This window comes from Amphiura filiformis, chromosome 8, assembly GCF_039555335.1.
Source record: "Amphiura filiformis chromosome 8, Afil_fr2py, whole genome shotgun sequence".
Taxonomy (NCBI): Eukaryota; Metazoa; Echinodermata; class Ophiuroidea; order Amphilepidida; family Amphiuridae; genus Amphiura; species Amphiura filiformis.
The window spans coordinates 27,757,550-27,781,282 of NC_092635.1; the positions used below are offsets into that span (position 1 = coordinate 27,757,550).

Below are 23,733 nucleotides of genomic sequence, written 5' to 3' on the forward strand. Positions count from 1 at the left end.
ATTTTGGATGTGACAGGTACCATGGATGTGACACATGTGAACGGAAACTTTGAAATGACATCTGCAAGCTAAGTTGATGAAGGAGTTTTCATTAAATGGTGTCATTAGATAGCTCATAGCAGGAGATTTTTAAAATCAAGGAGAAAAATTCTGCCACATTTTGTTAATAAATTATACTATTTGGAAAATTAATCGGATGTGACAAAATTGTGAACGGAATTTGTTGGCAAAAATTCAAAATATCGCTGTATCTACATATTAAGAGCAACAAGTGTAATTTGTTCAACAAATAGTAACAAGACTCTGAACTTTACTAAAACACACTAGTTTGCCATTCATGTAAAGTATTAGTCGATCTATTCCACATTGAATAAGGTACATAGATGTGAACGGAAAATGTCACATCCGAATTCAGAAATTTAAATGGTTCTCATGCTAGTTTAACTGACAGCTAATACTTTGTTCATGTATGGCTGTATAGTGCAACTTGTTCACTACATAAAAACAACAAAAGCAGCTGGTAGGCTCAACATAGTTAAAAGTGGCAGCATTGGAAAATAAATGTCTGTTTCCAGGTTGCTAGTGAAATGTGGTTTTTTGACCACTTCTGACCCCTGTGTGCCCTGAAAGATAAAACTAGAAAGGCCGATTAAGCTAATGGAGGTAGGCCATACAGAGACAATGAAAAATCACCAACAGTAAATTCTGTAACCCCATTATTTTTTACACACCAGGCCAGATAATTATGTTGAAAATCAAAAAGTGGCGCCTAACCGTGAAATGGGCCATATAACTTTAATTGTGTAGATCTATCACACCTGTCTTACAACCATTGAGGTGTGTAGGACATTTTTTTTGAGAATGAGTTCTCTATTATTTGCCATTGAAGTGTTATGTGTAATCTGATCATCACTTTGTCAACTGGATCTCACTTTTGAGGCCCGAACCATGATCAGTATTCCAATGACGGCGGAATAAATGTAAAGCGCTTTGAGGCTGTTTACGGCATAAAGCGCTATATAAATATCTACATTATTTATTTTATGATCACCACATATTCGCTGCTGTGGTGCACGTTAGTAACCATTGGTTACTGGTTCAAGCCTGAGCTCATACACCTGTTCAAAATTATGATATGCGATAGGCTTCGTGTTGTGATCAATTCGATCAGTGGTTCGTAACAAAGAAAGTGTGAGCCAGTTGACCTAACTACCGTCATATTCTAACGTGTACTACGCCACCGAATAGTCTACCGCGTGTAGTACAATCATTCCAAAAGGTCCATGATCCAGTTACAAAGATAGGAGTAACTTAACTGCAGCGCTTTTTTGTAAGCATGCCAACAAACCGCCCTTGTACCTTCACAATTTGATACTGCAACCAGCGAAATACGCACCTACATCACTACCGAACTTGAGGTGAACCAAAGTTTATTTGCCACTGGTTTGAATTTGATATTCTTTGTTTTGTAGGATCTATGTTGCTTGGTGAATGGCGATAAACCATACTGGCTACATGGTATGACAGAGATGACCAGGACGTTTGGATTAGAGCTGCTTGAATCTGTGCTCAATAGTTTTCCACAGGTCTTCCTTAGGGTAAGTTTTAATCTAAGAAGTAGAAAAAGTATACTGGATTTATTTAGACAGGTAAAAGTTGTAATTGAATTTGGCTTGGTCAAAATTGATATTATCTGTTTTACAGGTAAACAGAGAGAGAAATGGCTCATTAATTATTCGAGAAATTTTATAGCATTTCAGTGATGACTTTCATCATCATTCATGTGAAACAAATTTGAATAATTTGCAATTATAATGGGAATTTACATCATAAAAAAGATTATTGTTTTGTACATGTATTTACCATCTGTAATGGCTTGTGACAAATCAGAATTGACTTCCTGAACTGAAACCATGCACATCAGTTAATGATTTTAGGCTTGTCCTCGGATGTCATTAATTTTAATAAAGATGAAATTTAATTACAACTTGTGTTAGTGTAAATGCAGAGTGCACACAGTCAGTCCCTCTGTAATTTATTACGGCCATAAAAAAATAATTTTTTGGTTCTCGTCTCTTACTGCCTCAATTTCTGGGATTAGATTTTTATGATGACTTTTGAATGCTTTAGGAAAACATTATACAGATAAGATAAGTTTGCTACAGAAGAAGGATCACTTTCAAGTCTTCTTAGGGTAATCTAGAGGGTTCATCACTCAGAATTTCACATTTGAAAAAAAACCCAGAAAAACTCTGTTTTCCTCAAATACTGTTGAAAAAACAATGCTAATTTTACATTGAAGAAAAAAGGAAAAAAAACACCTCCCTACATGTACTAAATCAATTTATGAAAATCTTCCAGTCGAGAACCAAAAATTACTTTTATGTGGCTTAACATGTAGGAAATCACAAGACACTTGTTTGTTTGGATTGTAATTTTCATGATATTGATGAGTATCATTTTAAACTTTTATCGGCTAATACTAACACACAGTGTTTCCTGTAATTGAAGTACATCTAGGTTTATATATTATGTTTCAAAACAAGAGATTCTTATTCTTAGTGGATAGTGGAAGTGTTCTTAATAAAAACTACTTTGAAATGGTAATGGATGTGAAAGTTGTTTCAACAATGAAGACACAAGCTTTTGCCAACCCATTTAGAAGTGTTTTGAATTATGTCTTAAAATCATATTTTTCATTTGCAAAGAAAGGAAGGGTTGAATGAAAGTATGTATCATTTTTTAATAATTCATAATGTACAATACTTTAAAAGGAGAGAACAAGTAGACAATCTGGCAGTTTGTTTTATCAATTAGTGTCATACACTAGACGGGGCATGTCCTTGCTTGTGCCGGTATAATTAAATTGGAAGATTTTAGGAAAAGCTGATGCTATGTTAATCTCATTTATCAACCACTCTTGTGTGAAGTTAGTTAAGTGTGTGTTTGTTTATTTATGTGTACATTTGTAAAGGGCTTGGCACATATTTTGTGAAGAGGATAGCCTCAATTTAAAAACCCAAGATATTTATATGAATGTAGCCCAGGCCACTTGTGGCGCTTGGAGTCAGTCGAAGTGGAGCACGAAGTAGCACACGGTAATTTTAATAATTTTGTCACATAAATCTTGAACAAAAAAGGGGTGAAAAATACCCAATCTGGGCCTTTGAAAAACCTTAAAATCAATGAGCTTCGGGCGCTGCCCCTGGACCCCTGATAAGGCATCACTGCACCTTTCCCACTATGCATACGCGGTACCTCGCAGAGTCCTCCCTTGACATGTTGGCACTTCATGATCACTAAAATTTTCCAGTTGGCACTTCAAATAAACTACATGTAGTTGAGAAGTTGCCAAAAATTGCTTAACATGTAGGAAATCACAAGACACTTGTTTGTTTGGATTGTAATTTTCATGATATTGATGAGTATCATTTTAAACTTTTATCGGCTAATACTAACACACAGTGTTTCCTGTAATTGAAGTACATCTAGGTTTATATATTATGTTTCAAAACAAGAGATTCTTATTCTTAGTGGATAGTGGAAGTGTTCTTAATAAAAACTACTTTGAAATGGTAATGGATGTGAAAGTTGTTTCAACAATGAAGACACAAGCTTTTGCCAACCCATTTAGAAGTGTTTTGAATTATGTCTTAAAATCATATTTTTCATTTGCAAAGAAAGGAAGGGTTGAATGAAAGTATGTATCATTTTTTAATAATTCATAATGTACAATACTTTAAAAAGGAGAGAACAAGTAGACAATCTGGCAGTTTGTTTTATCAATTAGTGTCATACACTAGACGGGGCATGTCCTTGCTTGTGCCGGTATAATTAAATTGGAAGATTTTAGGAAAAGCTGATGCTATGTTAATCTCATTTATCAACCACTCTTGTGTGAAGTTAGTTAAGTGTGTGTTTGTTTATTTATGTGTACATTTGTAAAGGGCTTGGCACATATTTTGTGAAGAGGATAGCCTCAATTTAAAAACCCAAGATATTTATATGAATGTAGCCCAGGCCACTTGTGGCGCTTGGAGTCAGTCGAAGTGGAGCACGAAGTAGCACACGGTAATTTTAATAATTTTGTCACATAAATCTTGAACAAAAAAGGGGTGAAAAATACCCAATCTGGGCCTTTGAAAAACCTTAAAATCAATGAGCTTCCGGGGGCGCTGCCCCCTGGACCCCTGATAAGGCATCACTGCACCTTTCCCACTATGCATACGCGGTACCTCGCAGAGTCCTCCCTTGACATGTTGGCACTTCATGATCACTAAAATTTTCCAGTTGGCACTTCAAATAAACTACATGTAGTTGAGAAGGCCTGATGTAGCATATGTCAACGACTAACAAACGGGGATCAGACAAAGTGTTTCATTTTGAAAATAAGCTATTTTTTGTCAAAATAGGCTGAAATGGAAACAAAAATTGTCTATAAATATTTACTATGCGTGGTGTTCACTTCCCATGTCTTCGGACGACCTACTTGGGACCGCTATCCCTATTGTTTTACTGCTGTTGCCAAAAGTAATTGTGAAAGCAGGCAGTCGTGAAAGCAGGCAAGACTCATGGTTCGAGAACCTCCTTGTACTGTCCAGATTCAGACACAGAATAGTGGGTGTGCAACCCTGTTTAAACACCATGGCTATGTTTGGTAAAAGTCATGGTTGATTTGTGTGGGCAATGGTAGGTTCTTGCTTTATAGTGCTTGAGACTGATTTTAAGAGCACAATACTACAATGTAGGCAGACTGTTTTTCAATGAATAGAGATAGAATATTATCAGCCCAGAAGACAGTGGGAGGTAATGGGGATTTCAGCTTGTGGTTTTTGTTGCTTCTATTAGTATTTTAATGGTATTGATCAGAATCCTCTCCCGTTTGTAAGTAGTAGCGAAAAGGTTATATTAATTGGATTAATTGGGCTGACATTAGAGATAAATAAATTAGCCTCAAACTCACTGCAAATCTCTTTAATAAAATATGTTGCGAGGAGTCTTCATTAATAAATGATATATGCCATCCTAGTCTAGATTTGCTAAGACACTTAACATCTAGACAACCCTAACACTTTCTTTATAACATTGTTTGGTGACGCATATTCCTCCAAGTTTCATCCTGTTTCACAATTCTGCACTGGTATTATAAATTAGTTGTTTGGTTATCAAAAAACTTCCTTCACCCAATGGAATTTGAGGAGCTGCACAGATAATTGGTGGATGTTACAATCTAAGTGTGGATAGGTCTGCGCCAGATTCGGCTGCAACTGGCCTAGATGATGCGATCTGATTGTGATGATTCACCATGGCAGTAGAATTACAGCGCTTTGAATCCTTTAATTAATTAATTAATTTATTTATTTATTTATTTATTACACTTTATCACTGGCACAGAATTACACAAAAATATATAATATTGCACTTAAGTTACATCAAGAATTACACAATATTATGAAAGGAGCAATATTTGTTTTAAAAAGTCCAGTGAATGGCTGGAGCGAACAGGTGCCAGGCACCTCTAAGACCGCCCCACCAAATCAAAAAAAGAAGGGAAGGGAAATATAAATTAAGGGGGGTGGGGAAATGCAGGTTAAGACCTGGAAAAAGGCACTATATAAATCTGAAATTTTATTTATTTATTTATTTTATAAAGACAAGTGATAATTACAGCAAGCTCACCTCACAACAATTTTTTGTAAATTCCATGCAGATTGTAAATATTAGCACTTTTGCCATTTAAAACCCAAGTAATTGTGAAAACATACATTTGATTTTTAAGAAACTGAAATGTTAAAACATAATTTCCTTTTCAACTGTAAATCACTTGTACATGGCTTTCCTATTTGAAGATTAACTACTTGTTGGATCACCCATATGTTAAACCACAAATCCAAACCTTGTAAAATATTGTAACTTCTGAAATAAAATTGGCAAGAAACTATGTTTTATATTAGTGGTTACCAGTCACAGGGGATTTGATTGACATTTACATTAGTAAAAACATATATAGATGCATGTTGTTTGTATCCTATCATCTTGATCAAATGGTTTATTCACCAATGGTTGTGCTATTCCAGTTGAGATCCATGCACCCTGTGTGGAAGACACAACCTTAAATATCCCACACAGGGAGTGTGAAATTTAAATGTGACTACCTGAATGGGTGTCTCCATTTGAAAGTCACACTCCCTGTGTGGGAGAAATTTAAGGCCATGTCTTCCATACAAGGTGTGTGAATTTCAACTGGAATAGCCCACTGTTAAAGTGTAGTAAGAGATTTTCTTGTTGTTTTAAAAAGAACAATTTTGTATGTGACATCTGATCCATTCGGGCTGAAGTCAGACAATTTTAATTTGAAATAAGAAAGTTTTAGAAGAGGAGAAGGGTATGAAGGAATGGAGAAGGAAATGTGGTTCTTTCCATTAAAATATACCTTATAACAGAAGAATTACAGTGAGATTTATTCATCACGGCAAGATCTTTTGAGAATTTGAAAAATATAACGCATTGATTTCAGCATTATAAACAAGTGATCGTTTTCTTCAGTAGCACTTGATATCAGATAAAATCCAATAGCCATGTTAAAACATTCAATTCCAATCAGTGTACATCTAGCAAACAAACAACGTCTAACTCTGACCTGCTTCTGATGTTTTCATTTTGCAGCATGGAGAATTTAGTTTCCTTTTAAAGGAGCGTGTATGCCCACTAGTTATCAAGCTGTTTTCACCTAGTATAAAACACCGGCAGGGTATGAGCACCCCTGCCCCACCAGTGAGCCCCGAGAGGCCGTCTTTTCCCATCAACATGCGACTACTCAGGGTGGTGTCAGTTCTCATCAATAAGTACTACACTCTACTGGTAAGTTACTGGTTAAAGGTTAAGAGGAAATAATGTAACAAAATGTACTCTTCTCTTAATAATTTAGACGTACAAGTGTGGAATTGCAACTTCAAATCACTATTTATTGTGACTGTGCCACATTTTACAATAGGGAAGGTTCAACATTCTATGAAATTCTATGAATTATTAAATGAAATATCTAAAATCAATTGGTTAGGTATTGCACATTATTTTTCAAGTGTATAGAATTCAAGATGATAATGAATGCAAACACACCCCCTTACCTGTAAGCACTGCCAAACGAGGACATTCAAAGTAAAAAAAAGCACTGTACTATCCAATTGAGGACACACATTCCTGCAGTGGACCGTGGACATACACACTGTGGAATGGTACTATCTAAGGGGGTACACCTCTTATACCATCAGGAGAGGGTGTGCTCTAAATAGTGTATTTCTACATTTCCGTCATCAACAGACCATGGACAGTCCATGTTTAGGTGTGTGTCCACGGTTGGAGGTGTGTTACCACAAATATGGCAGCGAACACCTACTCACCCCACCACCCCACCACCCCCCACTCCCACCCCCACACAAAAACAAATGTATACCCCACACAATATTTTACACACACAATACATCACACCCCATCCATAAACACACATACTTAAGACCTGCAAACGAGGACCTACAACTTTTTCTCATCTAACCAAGGACCTTGCTCACCCAAACGAAGTTAAGCTCCAAACCGTGGACCCATCAGACTTTTTACTATCCAACTGAGATATAAGCCTGAGATATAATGTGACATGGTCTTTGTTGTTGGTAGGTAGAGAGAACCCTGGACATACTCAGTTGCCAGGTGTCCTTGGTTGCCTTGCTATTTCCTCATTTGTAGGTCTTTACAAATACTCCTACCCACTCCCCCACACAAACTAGTACATCGACTGCTTAGTGCCAAAAGTGGGTAAGTGCAATAGCTGCCCTGTGAACATTTGACAATTTACACACAGTATATTGCACTTGTCTACACATGGCAGCTACACATGGCAGCTATTGCACTTACCCACTTCTGGCACTAAGCAGTCTACATAACATGCTATTCTTTCCTACAAAACAGGTGACTGAATGCGAGATATTTCTAAGTCTAATAGTGAAATTCATGGAAGGTGACAAGTCCTTTTGGCAAAGAATCTTAGCACTGGAAGTACTACATAAACTCTGCTCACAATCAAAACTGCTCAGGTTAGTAGCTATGTACCATTTATACAAAAGAGGTAAGGAACTTGGGGTTTTGTCTTCAGAAGGACTTGAGGATCCCTCACATCTGCTAGAATTAGGCCATTGTCTCTCTCCCCAAACTTCTCTTTTTCCTTGGCATTTGAGCCAGACTCCCTTGAATTAACTTGTTTTGGGGTTTCACCACTCCGCCCGTACAATGAGTCTGTTTTATCTTGCTTGCTAAATAAATTATGCAGGTACGTTATTTGTACATGCATGTACAGCTGGGTAGAGAGACATCAGAGGTTAAGGGTCTTGTCTTAATACACAAAATGCTGGCACTACTGGGGTTAGAACCCACAACCTTACCATTATTGGTTTGGAACCAGTACCGCTAGCACAAGCCTGTGCTCTTATTGCAGCTGTTATGACATGGGTTATTTTTTGTATGTAAGGAAAATACAAACAAACATGAAACTAAATTAAGTAAAAAAGCAATGAAACGCTTCTTGTTTATTCAAACAGATTCAATTTCATGGTTTCATTTGTTCAATTTGAGTCTCTTCAAGGATGCTAAGAAGTTACTTGTTATTTACACTTTGCATACTTAATCATATTAAAATCATAGATTGTCCTTTTATGCTAAATGATGTAACTCACACACAGCAGGTGCAAGAATCAAAGTGGGGATCTTTTCATGTAGTTTCATTGTCTATAATATTTGACATTAATCTCATGGTTGTCATATTTTGCAGGTGTTTTTGTCAATCATACGACATGAAGCCACACTCAACTAAGATATTTGCCAATATAGTGAATGCCCTGGGTGCCTTCATACAGTCACTGTTTGTACACCCTGTAGTGGAGAGGCAATCGAACCAATCAGGTAACATCTATTTGTCTGTTCAATTATTCTGTTGTTTGTTCGTATGTCGGTCTGCTTGTCTTTGTTATGTCTATCTTTCTCTTTGTGTCTCTGTCTTTCTGAATGCCGTAGGTGCCTTTGTAAAGTCACTGTTTGTACACCCTGTAGTGGAAGGGCAATCAAATAAAGGAGGTAAGATATCAATGTCTATTTAACCGTCTGTCTATGTGTCTGTCTTTGTGTCTATATTCCGTATGCACAAAAGATTTAGACCGGGTCTAAAGTTAGACCGGGTCTAAGTGGAACTTAGTCTCAGGAGAAAAGACATTTTCCTTTACATTGGCTTAAGTTATATTGTATTATTTTTTTACTTTGCATTAAAATCTTTAGAATTTGCTAGCTACTATTGGAAGGAAATAATAGTAAAGGATCATATCTGATAGAACTAAATTCCGCTTAGACCAGGTCTAACTTTAGTTCCGGTATAACTTGTTTGTGCATACAGACATATGTGTCTATATATCTATATGTGTACCTTTCTGTCTGCCTGTCTGCTTAAATCTGTCCATCTTTGTGAGCTGTGTACCTGTGTCAATGCCCTGAGGACTTTATACTGTCACTATTGTAAACCCTGCAGTGGAAAGACAAGTCAATCGGGGTAATGTAAAAGTGGTAATTTGTGTGTGTGTAATTGTTTGCGCTTTGCCGATTTTGAACTACATTGCTTGTTTTTAATTTCACAATTTTGAGTTTTCTTACGTAGACATTAAAAGAACATATTCGCCTGTTTTTATTTTCACGGGAGCTGTGTTGTGTGTGAAAAACAAGAAAATTAATGTACCGCAAAAATTTCCACTTTTACAGTAACTCTTCTGTCAGTCCATGTGAATGCCCTGATATATATATGGTCACTTTTTGTAAACACTTTAGTAGACAGAGTCAAGTCAATCATAGTTACATATATGGTCGAATCCAACGAAAAGTGTACACGGCATGTTCAGGGCCATAACTTAAAAGTATTAATCAATTGGCATTCGTTTTTTGTATTGTGTTTATTCGCCTTGATCATACGCTTTCATATATATATAATAAGACCCCTTCTGTGAAAAACTTAGACACAGAGACCCCAAAACATGCTATTTTTACCCATTTTTTCAAAATATTTCTTAAAGTATTTTTAAAAACATCTAAATCAGTTATGAAAAGAAGTCATTGGATTGAATCTAAATTGATTTCCTGAAAGGTGTGAATTCAAAGATTGCCTGTTCAATTTTTCACATATTTGTACATAATTATGAATTTTTTGTGATAAATTTTTGAGTGGTATTTTTTTACATTTCCTACGAATCCAATTTTTCATAGCTCTAGATATATCTTTAAAAAATGGAAATCACTAATAAATGCGCAATTGATACAAGCTTTGATATGTCCAATACTGAAATGCATTGCATTCGGACATCTTTATTATTGTGTTTAGCTGCCAGAAATTCTAAATGGCACAAAGGTAGGTTTGGTAAAAATATGCATTACCTCCGAATACATGTTAAAAGCTGTGCCATTTCCACAAAGTAAGAGAATAGTAAACAATAGTTAAGCAATAGGTGCAGGGTAATACACTCTTTATTTCTACCAAGTTTCAATAACCTGCGTTTAAATATTTCTGAGATGTCAACAATAAAAGCAAGTATTCGTAGGTAAATTTCGGTAACCGAATGTTACCTACAAATACACTTTGACATCATGACAGTATTGTGAAACACCGCCATTCATGCCAATGCCCATATTGGTACATAACGAAGGCCTGTATGTTTGCTATCAAATCATATGTCAATGAAAGTTGCGAATTCACATACATGCCCACCATGCAAAACTGAATACGGCTTACTTGGTGAAAAATATGTACTGAAATAGACGACGGTCTGCTCATTTGAAAGAAAAATCAGATTCAAAGAAGATTAGAAGGGATAAATACTTGGATTTGTCAACTGTCATGTGTGCTTCATTTTAAATGTTTACTGACCTCCTGGTTTCTTAGTAATTTGTGTCCAAATTGATTTATTCGAAGGTAACTTTTGACGTTTTCGCTAAGGTTACCTACGAATACCATGGAAAAAACGAATGTTCTCATTGTCTCATGATCTAGACAACACATTGATGGACCCTGGTATAAAGCTAATTGTAGTTGCCCTCAAACGAAAGGCCACAAGACGTAACTGACTCCAAGATGGACTTCACAAGTCTGCAATAACGGTTTTAAGCGATTTGTGTGCAATTAAGCAAATTAAAGTCACTTTAGTGCCTTTGTTTCTTACTTCAATCCTCTTTCAACCGTTGTGAACCGACATTATTAATACATGATAGGGTCTAAAGTATCAATAAACGCACATAAAGAAAATAATACATTCAAAGTGCTTTATAAAATGAAGTTTTGGTTGCGATATCCACCAAAAGTCTAATTCTTACCTACAAATACTGAAATGTTACTTACGAATACAGCATAATACATGACATGTGTAATGAAGTGTCCCTACCAATGGAAATTAATTGTCAAAAACTTTAAGCGGTACCCCAGGACACTATTATTACCCATATACGGATTCATTCAACAATTATTTATTATGTAAAAAAAAACTACTTGTATATCAAAATGAAGTGGTCAAAATCTTGCTAAAAGCATCAAAAATTTTTGATCTAAGGTAATAGCATTTATTCATTTGGACGTACCATCTGAAAGGGATCTAAAAACTACCATTTTATTAATTCATTACCATAATAGCAAAATTTAAACCTATAAACTCAATATAGATATTGTTAAATCGCTCATGTTACCTACTGAATACCGGGTTTCTTCACCTTTTCATTGTATAAAGCGTTAGGTGTATGCGTATAATTCCTAATATTCTTGAAAACATATATCATATTCGTTTTATACAATGTAAATTGATTCATACTCATTTGATAAATAAAATACAGAAACTGACCTAAACTTCATTTTCAAAAATAAACTAGCATAAATTGACTAAGATCATATTGATCGCGTTATAAAAATAAAAACAAATATTTTCTGGTTGAGTTAGCATTTTCCTGACACCCTGTGGTCTACATTACACGAAAAAAGCGTTAATGGGAATATTCTATTTGTTTTAGGTTGATTAGTATTGCGATAGTGAAAGCATCCTAGTGGTATTCGTAGGTAACATTGGGTTTTGATATCACATTTACTATCACACGTCCTGGATTTATTTTTCAAGATTAGTAATGGCACTTTTGGTTCCTATAAGGCCAATATGTCATCAATCAATGGTCATGGTCAAAAGGAAAAAATTGTGGAGACATTTTTATTTCAGACTTTTATTTTTGGCCCGTGGACACTTTTGGTTGGATTCGACCATATACCAAAGTATGTTTATGTCTTTGTAAATGATTTGACTGCCTGTTCATACACATGTATATACACATGTAGTAAACATGGTTCTTATTTCAGAATTGTTGACATCCTGAAAAGTTTTAAAACCATTTTTGATAGTGATACAGTAGACAAATACTATCAAATCTATTTTGGCCTATGTAAATATGCTGTTCTATTGAACAAGAAATTAAAAAAACAAAAAAACTAACCGACAGAGAACAAGCAAACAGTATTTATTTCTTGACGTAAAGAGAAATTGAATTGGGCAATAAGTCTCTAGCTGTGTCTGTCTGTGTGTCTGTATTTTTCTCTTTTTCTGTCTGTTTACCATTCTCTTTGTCTCTATGACTTGCTGTATGTGAATACCATGGTTGTCTTTATACAGTTGCCATTCATACATCCTGTAGAAAAGAGGCAGGCTATAGATGTATGATATGTGACACGATCTGGTCCATGGGGCCAAAGGCGGGAAATTTGAAATTGAGATAAAGGTAAAAATATGGAATAAAAAAACAAGAAAATACATAAGAAAATAGACATCAAAAAACTTCATAACTTTTGAATCAAGTATGCTAGACCTTTGGGTCCGTATGCACAAAACATTTAGACCGGGTCTTAAGTTAGACCTGGTCTAAGTGAAATTTTGTCTTAGGAGAAAGGACATTTTCCTTTACATTTACGTGAGTTATTTTGTATTCTTTTGAACTTTGCATTAAAATCTTTAGAATTTGCTAGCTACTATTGGAAGGCAGTAATAGTAAACGACCTTTCCGGATGGAACTAAATTCCACTTAGACCAGGTCTAACTTTAGACCCGGTCTAATTAAATGATAGCCTATTGTATGTATAATGTAATAATTACAGTAACTCAATTTTCAAAAATGCCTCCTTTAGCCCCCATGGACCAGATCGTGTCACATATATGTTATTTGCTTCCTCTTCTCTCTCCTCTCCACTCTCATTTTCATCTCTTTGTCACAAGTCTCATGTATTCACCATTTAGTCCAGGAGCAAGATCCCACAGGGGGCCTAAATAAGGACTTGGTTCACCCTCCACTACATACAAGGTTTGACACCATAGGTAGTTAGTATGGACCCTCTAGATCACTGCTAGGTAGGTAGTGGACTCAAATTGTGGTATCACTTTTTTTTTACAGGTCATTTTATGTATGGACGTATAATCGCATAAAATCACCAAAAATAGGACAAAATTAAGGGTAGGGGAGATATAAATTCCAAGAACTCAACTTTTACTCGTGATTTTGAATTCATTTTGGTATCAATATGTAGCTAAATGATTTTCCTAACTTTCTAGTATTATTTTTAAACAAAAACAGGTTTCATTTGAGCATATTTGGAAGTATATAGTCCATAAATGAGTGGTAATCTGATTTTTAAACCATATGTGTAAAGTTTGACATTGGCCTCAAATCTCACAACTATACCACTTTATATTTTCAAAATTGATTCAGTTTCCATTTTTAATTTTTTAATTTAAATTTTAATGTTTTATTTTGTTTTTAATGTTAAGCATATCAAGGGAAACATTATTGTAACAGTTCCAATCATTATAATATGTATGAGTTCGTTAGGGTGTCTGTGGGACGAGGTGTGTGTGTGTGTGGGGGGGGTGCTGGGTGTACATAGGGTATGTGTGGGGGTGAGGGGATGAATGTGTGTGTACATGTCTTAATATGTCACTTCACTGAACCAACTTCCATTTACAAAATCCGTTAAGTTTCCATTGATGTGAATATTTATGTGTAGGACGTGAGTAACCACTGGGAAAAAGACAAAAAATGTTTAAAAAAACAAAAAACCCAACAAAAACTGATGTTGATTTCCCTCGTATATCAGCATAACATAGAAAAATATTAAGGGGTAGGGGAAAATAAATCATCAGAACTCAATATTTTACTCATGATATTGACTTCATCTTGGTATTAATTCTATTCAATTCAATTTAATATGTATATCTAATTGATTGTTCTAACTTTTTTGTATTATTTTAAAGCAAAGCGACCATTAGTTGTCAGGTAGATACACAGAAACTGTGAGAAAAGGGTACGTTTTCTATGTCTAACAGCGTAAATATGACAATATTAAGGGGTAGGGGAAATATAAACTGCCGTAACTCAACTTTTACTCATGAAAATGAATTCATCTTGGTATCAAAATGTATCTAAGTGATTGTTCTAACTTTCTAGTATCATTTTAAAGCAAAGCAACCATTAGTTGTCAGACAGATATACAGAAACTGTGAGGAAAAGGTAACTTTTCAATGTCTAACAGCGTGAAGATGACAATATTACGGGGTAGGGGAAATGTAAACTGTCATAACTCGACTTTTACTCATGAAAATGAATTCATCTTGGTATCAAAATATATCCAAGTTATTGGTCTAGCTTTCTAGTATTATCTTAAAGCAAAGCGACCATTATTTGTCAGGCAGATATACAGAAACTGTGAGGAAAAGGTAAATTTTCTATGTCTAACAGCGTAAAATGACAATATTAAGGGGTAGGGGAAATTTATAACTGCCATAACTCAACTTTTACTCATGAAAATGAATTCATCTTGGTATCAAAATGTATCTAAGTGATAGTTCTAACTTTCTAGTATTATTTTAAAGCAAAGCGACCATTATTTGTCAGGTAGATACACAGTATTTGTGAGGAAAAGGTAACTATTCTATGTCTAACAGCATAAATAAATATGACAATATTAAGGGTAGGGGAAATATAAACTGCCACAACTCAACTTTTACTCATGAAAATGAATTCATCTTGGTATCAAAATGTATTTAAGTGATTGTTCTAACTTTCTAGTATTATTTCAAAGCAAAGCGATCATTAGTTGTCAGGTAGATACACAGTAACTGTGAGGAAAGGGTAAATATTCTATGTCTGACAGCGTAAATATGACAATATTAAGGGGGTAGGGGAAATTTATAACTGCCATAACTCAACTTTTACTCATGAAAATGAATTAATCTTGGTATCAAAATGTATCTAAGTGATTGTTCTAACTTTCTAGTATCATTTTAAAGCAAAGCAACCATTAGTTGTCAGACAGATATACAGAAACTGTGAGGAAAAGGTAACTTTTCAATGTCTAACAGCGTGAAGATGACAATATTACGGGGTAGGGGAAATGTAAACTGTCATAACTCGACTTTTACTCATGAAAATGAATTCATCTTGGTATCAAAATATATCCAAGTTATTGGTCTAGCTTTCTAGTATTATCTTAAATCAATTAGCTACATGTTGATACCAAAATGAATTCATTATTATGAGTAAAGGTTGAGTTATGGTGGTTTTATTTCCCTACCCTTAATAATGCCATATTTGACATGGTTATACATAGAAAAGTAACCTTTTCTCACATTTTATGGCTATCTACCTGACAATTAATGTTTGCTTTGCTTTGCTTTTAAAATAATACTAACACGCTTTGAACAATCAATTAGCTACATATTAATTCCAAAATGAATTCATTATCATGAGTTGAAGTTGAGTTATGATGGTTTATATTTCCTCTACCCCTTAATATTGTTACACACGCTGCTACATGTGGAAAAGTAACTATTTTTTTTACATTTTCAGTCTATTTTCCTGACAAACAGCGGTTGATCTCACCCCACACATATAAATATTCAAAATATTACATGAATGGCAACTTAACAAACAAATTTTGTTAATAGAACTTATATAGTTCAGCCGAGTGACATATTAAAACATGTAAAACACCACAACCCTGAACCCTATACACAACCCGCACCCACCCCCACATACCCACACACACCTACCCCAAACCCACACAACACAAACCAACATGCAAGCAAACATGCACATACATAAATATTTGAACCAGAATATCAAAGTTTGCCTAGATATGCTTGATATTAAAAACAAAATTAAAAAAAGGAAATTTAATTAATTTTGAAAATAGAAATTGGCACAATAGTAAAATTTGAAGCCAATGTCACAAAAACACCCACCCTATGCATTGTTGTGAAAAATCTGATTTTTCACTAGTGTATGGACTGGCCACTTCCAATCATGATCAAATGAAACCAAGGTTTGCTTTCAAATAATACTAGGCAGTTAGAACAATCAATTAGCTACATATTCATACCAAAATAAATTCATTATTATGAGTAAAAGTTGAGTTATGAGAATTTATATCTCCCCTACCCCTTAATTTTGTCCTATTTTTGGTGATTTTATGCGATTATACGTCCACACATAAAATGACCTGTAAAAAAAAAGTGATACCACAATTTGAGTCCACTACCTACCTAGCAGTGATCTAGAGGGTCCATACTAACTACCTATGGTGTCAAACCTTGTATGTAGTGGAGGGTGAACGAAGTCATTTTTTTGAGGTTGCTGCTCCTGTACTAATTATCCCACATTCTAATGGGGAGCAATATGCAGCAATGCAGAATTCAGTGAAACAAAGTACCATTTTGTCACATATCTCCACATCTGATCAATATCTTTCTTTTCTACTATAAATTAGTAAATTTATTTAAACACTTACTAGAGGTTATTTTACATTTGATGCTTTATCAATATATTTTTATCCAGGGTTCGGTTTTTGCCGGCAAAAACCTGTTTTTGCCGGCAAAGTGGCAAAAACCTGGCAAAAACTGTTTTTGCCAGTTTTTGCCTGGTTTAAACTGGCAAAAATGGCAAAAAATGGCAAAAACTCACATATAGTCACTCAAATATTAAAATGTGACACAGAAAGCTCATAAACAGTAACACACAACTTTTAACGAATCATTCAACATATTTTTTGTCTCATTAAGTCCTTAAAATGAAAAAGTTTTGAATTTGATACATGCCACATTTCGGTTAACTGCACTTGAGCAATGAAAACGCATGCCTTTAATTTTTTAATATATTGCTTATAATTACAAAATCTGGCCTTGTTACACTCGGGAACTTATTTTTGTAACTTAATTATTTTGTTTTGAGATGAAAAAACTGAACTATAAATCACTTTTTTTTTTTTTTTCATTTTGCCGGCAAAAACTGTTTTTGCCAAGTGGTTAAAACCGTGGTTAAAACCGCGGTTAAAACCATGGTTTTTTCCACCTGCGGCAAAAACCTGCGAACCCTGTTTTTATCATCATTTTCATGTATTTTATTTCATGCCAATATCATTTATTACTATTACTATTATTCATTTATGCAGTAGATAAACCAGGCAAAGAAGGTAGCAGCAGTCAATCACAATCCCAGAATGCACCTGCTCCGACACAACATCCAGCGTTCTCTTACAAAGGAGTGTTTATTCCATTGCTTCCAGTATCAGTAGCTGGCACACCTAAACCTGTCTTGTAAGTAGTCCATTCTGTTCTCCCAAGAAGGGTAGACTGAGAACTGGTAGCACAAATATATCACAATATGAAGCAGGTATTACACACACTATTATACAGTTCCATTATACCCCAATCCGACTAGGCCAATACTGCGGTGTCCCCGACGTAAAACTGCGGTGTCCCAAGGTCGGGGGTTCCATCAATTACTTGTAAGTTGTAAGTGTGCTATACAGAATTGTACACAACAGAGATTTTCAATACACGATCATGAATTGATTGAACAAATTAAATCTCCCGCACTGGTACAACTGTGGTTCCGTCATAGAGGGCCAAATACAGAAAACGCTTCTCGGATTGGTGTATATCATGGGCTGTTTATAATAGGTTGGTGGTGTATATTTTGTAAGAACATGGTGTTTTTGTATGAGGATCAGGGCATGAATTTATAACCCTGAAGAAAAACCATGTGGAGAAAATGAGAAAAAAACCTTGTCGTTATTTTAAAAAAATGTTGAGAGTTCAATCTCATTCTTTTCAAATGTTTTCTTCACTTTTTCTTCCATTTTAGCCTTGAACTTTTAGACAAAACTGATGCGCCGTCAGTTCCTGATGGATATGGCTTATCTGTGGGCTTTGCAAGCCTTCTAGATGTTGTCAAATGTGTTTCAGGCATCGTCACGTCAGAGATGGATGTAGAAGAAAGGAGGATACGTGCCTTAAACAAGGACAAGAATGAGACCAGTAAACGATCACCGGAAGCTAAGAAAGAGAATGGAGTCTTAGCAGATGTAGATAAAGGTAATTTTAACCAATCTTTTCATCACAGTTTTCACGGTTGTTTGATGTATATGGAATTGGCTTCATTATCAAGTAAATGTAAACTATAGGTGGCACTATTTATCATAAATCATATTTCTTAATTTGCAAGGGGTAGGTAATCAATACTGCCATTAAAACAGATGGAATAGGTGAAACAAGCAACAATGAAATTTTCGAAACATATTTCATCAAAAAATAAAAGGAAGTATTTGTATAAAAAGCTTGAAAGAGTAATTTCCAGTAACTAAATAGCGCCACCAATCTTGTCATAAATAGATACATTTTATATCCGAAAAATCCTTTAAAAATGCTGTGAAAGTGAATAATGTTGTAAATAATTGGAAATTGAAGTTGAAAATGACTCAAAAGCATCTGTATACATTAGCATGATACCGCTTTTAGCTGTTTAAGCCTAAATTTGGGTTGTACATGATGTTTTGTTTGAAAACCTAATAAATGATCACATCAAACAACCATGTTTTTATATCACCTCCTTCATCATACATAGTTTTTGTTGTGTTTTTGAGAAAAAAACATTGTACATTGGGTGTGAATGATAGTTTTTCACACTGTTTCTTGATGTCTATCAATACATGCAGGTTTACAGTCTTTATGGGAAGAATTAGTCAACTCATCCTGGTGTGGAGTACTAGCTGCATTGTCACTCCTATTAGATGCTTGGTAAGTACCATTCAGTTTCAACATCTAGGCTGCTATCATAGCTACATGTAGTACCTGCCTAATGTAAAGCTAAATGAAATACTGTAAAGATTTGCCTAATAATAGTGTATATCCTCGGCAGAGTGCAACACTGTCGTAAGTGCAGTAGAATATAATAGCTGCCTTTTGTAAAACACCTATTGTTTGCAGCACAATCCCCTCATCATGCTCATTGTAAAGTGTTGATGTTCTGTATACTTTCCTGATGGCCACTAAGCTAACCCCAAGACATGTAATTGGGCGTTTTGTCTAGTGTTATTGGTTAAAAGTAAGTACATTTATTGAAATGTTGCAAATGGCAGCTATTGCATTCTACTGCACTTACGATAGTGTTGCACTCTGCTGACGACATGGGCTTGATCCCTTGACATGGCTTGAATTTTAGGCACAAACTAAAGGTGCTCTCCTGTAAAAATCCCACCAGCAAATAAGGGCATGGCCCCTAATTCATGTTGTGGTTTTCAGAGGAGGGAGCTCTCTGTTTGTGTTTGGAATTTATCCCAAAGGCAAAGGAGCCCATATGCAGAATTAGGCGAATCTTGATGGTATAAGAATAAGAAATTTATGGAAATATAAAGAACAAGATATTTGCAGCAACATCTTCACATCTTGGTATGTGAAATTTATTTCTGGTGCTTCATGTAACAGGTAATCTTCTTGCTACACAACTGTTATTTTGACCCATATTTGGATTTTGTTTATAATATGAATGTATAAGCAATACACATGTACAATGATCATGCATTCACCCCAAGATTTGACCTATGACATCTTTATCAGCCAAAGATATGCTATAATGAAAGACAGAGATAAAAAGACTAGTTTGTGTCTGAAATTCTGACAAATAGACAGAAAATGCCGTACTGTGTAGGTCGGCAACCAATCACGGCGCGCCATTGCCCTGACGTCAGATACAATTTAGTCTTCTTATCTCGGTCTTTCATTATAGTGACAGGTGAAGTAATGTCATGGAGTTGTAGCTCTCGCTGTTGTTGGACAATGCTATTTTTCCTCCTAATATAGTTTTACCTAATTTTACATGCTTTTATCATGTCATTCTTGCACTTTCAACAGCATGGATGAAGCAGCCACAGAGTACATTCTGAAATCTCAAGAGCTCTACGCCAGTCTTTGTGGCAAATTGGGACTGACTGTACCCAGAGATGCCTTTGTCATGGCACTATGTAAAGCATCACTCCCTCCGCATTATGCACTCTCAGTGCTTAACATAGCATCTCCACAGACACCTCAACACAAAGGTAAGTCATCGGAAAAATCTCAACAAATCAAAGCCAGTCTTTGAGACTCTATACATAGAGAATTAACGATTGGAATTTTTGTTTTTACTATCCTCTACCGTGTGACAGATGACAGGCAGGTCCAATATTTTCAGTAGCGGTATCCACTATGATAAAAAATATTGGACCTGCCTGTTGTCTATCACATGGTAGAGGATAGTAAAAAAAAAATTCTATCGTTTGTTCTCGTTTTTATTCAGTAAATTATTATTTAAATAACTATTCATGAAAATTCTCCTAATTCTAAAATGAGCAAAAAATATTTTACAAATTCAGTTGTGCGTAGTGTGTGGCATATTACACACTACATTTACGATTCGCTACTTGCGCACAGCTAGTGCACACCTTGACAAGCATGTTCCTTACAAACTAAACCACAGCCACTTGAAAGTTGAAATATTTTGTCCCAACCATTGACTTCTTTTTACAGGTCATAATAGAAATACCAGCAGAGATGGTTTGCTGCAAATGACCCAGGGGTCAGAGGGCAGATCAGAAGACACAGGCGATGGCAGAAACCAGGTTGTTGCTGTTGGAACACCTTTAGCAACAGTCGTTGGCACACAGCAAGGTCCAGTCATGGTACGTTTTATCCACAAGTGATTGCAAATGAAGGTTTACCAGATCAGATATAATTGGGTTGATAATTTCTGTGATATGTATGGCTGCAAAAATATGTGATCAGACTGAGATAACTCTGACTCATTTTGTGTGTTGTTAATTGAAGGGGAAAAGTCTATCTCTGGATATAGGCAGGGTTGCCAAACCCGCGATTTGGTAGCCCAATTGGGTGACTTTAGAAGATTTTCTCCGCAACTTTTGACAATTTTCTGTCCTATAGAAACCAATGGTTAAGAAAAAATTTGGGCCACTTTTCAACATTGGCTCCCGCGACTTCAGGTAGTTTCCTGCCCCATAGAAACCAATGGTAAAGCAAAAAATTGGGCGACTTTTCGATTATTTGACCCGCGATTCGGGCTGAAATCTTTTCGTAACCCTGGATATAGGTTCACAGATTGGGCCACCACAAACTTGCAGTGTGTGCTTGTGTGCAATCTGTTTGTAATACATGCAGGTTAAGTGCTACATATGCAAACCTACGCCATACTCATACTCAGGAGGTATGTTATTTTGGTTCCCATGGGTGACACTCCAATGTGGTAGATTTCCCATTGACATATCTAAGATTGTACCACAAATATTGCTGATTTTAATAAGATTGTAAACAACAGTGCTCTCTGCAAATTCATGGTAAACAGAGTGGAGTAAAAATAACATCTAAGAAATGATTTAAGTTGCAGTGCTAATCAACATCCAATGCTGCCATTTTTACACTGCTTCCATATCAAAAGAAGGTCCAGGTAATTACTGGTTTTATAAATCCATCAAAAAGTTAATCACATTTTCATCTTTGCATTAGTGGACGAGAATTCATGAATGCATGATGTTTGTAACAAGTTGAAATGTGTGCATAGGCTTTTAATAAAATACAACTTCACATAATGCAAGAGTTCCATCAGCCTGCACTTTGCCCATATTCACAACAAGGGGCTAACTTTAATCTTGGACAAAATCAAGGATTAGTTGAATGGGAGTGAGACCATTTTATTTTCTCACTTGATGACATCATAGATCCAATGATACATTCCTACAGTTATGTAGCAATCAGAAAAGAGGGTTGAAAAATGTAAGGAGTGTATTGAAAGTGTCTAATATCACTCCAATTATGCCTACAAAATTGTTTGATTGGTGTGACATAAAAAAAATTAGGGTAGGAAAGGCGGGATCTTTGTTTTTTGTTGTTGTTGTTTTCCTTTAAAACTGTAAATTGCATTTGATAAAAGCCTTGGAACTTTATTTCTCCTTTTTTTTTAAATTAAAATAATTTTTTTTTTGGCCAAAAAATAAATCACGGTCAGGCCTAATTTTAGGGTCAGACGGGTTACGCCATCAAACAATTTTTTAGGCCTTAGGTCTTAACAAAAGTAACAGTAAGTAAATGACTTTGTCAAAATGTGACATGATTGATAAAATTACCTATTTTTTTGTTCAATCCGTGCCCAACTTGTGTAAAAGAATTATTTGCCATCAAACTATATATTACAACTCAAGAATAAAGAAATGAAAAATTGTAGCTGACTATTGTTTTGAGAAATTAAGTTTAAATTAAGATTTAAAGAAAGTGTGACAAAGCCTATTTCAAGATTGAAGTTAGTTTTCCCTCTCAGAATATCAACCAAAGTGTATTAACAAGTATTAATGTGCCATCTAGGGCCGTGTGTAAATTGTTTATTTCTTTCACAATAGTTTGCATAAGTTTGTAAAGAATCCATCATGGCTGCAGTGCATGATTTGTGTATTTAGTGTTGAAATGCTTAATTGAAGTACTCTATCTTTTGTGAAATCTTTCTCATCAAATTTTAAGCAATCATTTGGGTGTATGTTCTCAAAGAGCTTTAAGTGTAAATTTAGTGAACTGCTGTTTGTCAAAAAGGACCCTCAGTTATATTCAAGGTCTTAGCCAGCCATACATCTGCCCGTCTTTAAGACGGGCTAATCTAATTTTAGACAGGTATATTTAATGGATTTTACAGATGTGATAGCTCCAAAACAGATGATTTTAAGGGTATATATTTAAGCAGGACATATTTGAACCCAGTGATCCTTCCATGGGTATAGACAAGTTGTTTTATATTTGAGGGTCAAATTTTGGTATAGATTGGACGGGTGGTTTCTGATTTCTGGCTAAGACTCTGGTTATATTATATTATATGTGACAGTATTCTTAGCCATTTTATTATTTTCATTTGGTTATGTATTGGGTATGTGTGGGGATCAGTAGAATATGAGTTGGGCTGTTCAAAAGATACGAGCAACAATTTGTGCATACATAATGCCAAAATGATTTATATTTGAAATATTTGAAATATAGAGCTGTTCAGGATGTGCATTATAAAAACAGTAAATGTAAATAGACAGAATAACCAAGTCCCCACTTTATCTACTTGAAACACAGAAGAAACAACGACAAAAACATTCCAGTGGCCAACAGCCCTTAAGCAAACAGGTAACCAGGCATCACATTTTGTTTATCCAACCGATAAGTTACAGAGATAGCTTTGAGCTAACGGGGAAGGCAGAATCGGTTCACTTGTGGGGCAAAAGACAAATTGTCAATCTCTTATTCATAACATCATTAGACCTTCATAGCTGATACTGAAATA

General features: G+C 35.3%; 1 protein-coding gene across 1 annotated transcript in view; it reads left to right on the forward strand.

The window, feature by feature from the left end:
• LOC140159478 (protein MON2 homolog) overlaps positions 1–23,733 on the forward strand; it is a 97,267-nt gene that overhangs the window by 35,187 nt on the left and 38,347 nt on the right. Inside the window, 10 exon segments of the mRNA XM_072182965.1 lie at positions 1,473–1,598; positions 6,667–6,861; positions 7,963–8,087; positions 8,819–8,949; positions 17,546–17,690; positions 18,241–18,470; positions 19,091–19,172; positions 20,286–20,470; positions 20,940–21,091; positions 23,526–23,576. Of these exon segments, the coding sequence (XP_072039066.1) occupies positions 1,473–1,598; positions 6,667–6,861; positions 7,963–8,087; positions 8,819–8,949; positions 17,546–17,690; positions 18,241–18,470; positions 19,091–19,172; positions 20,286–20,470; positions 20,940–21,091; positions 23,526–23,576 (1,422 nt within the window).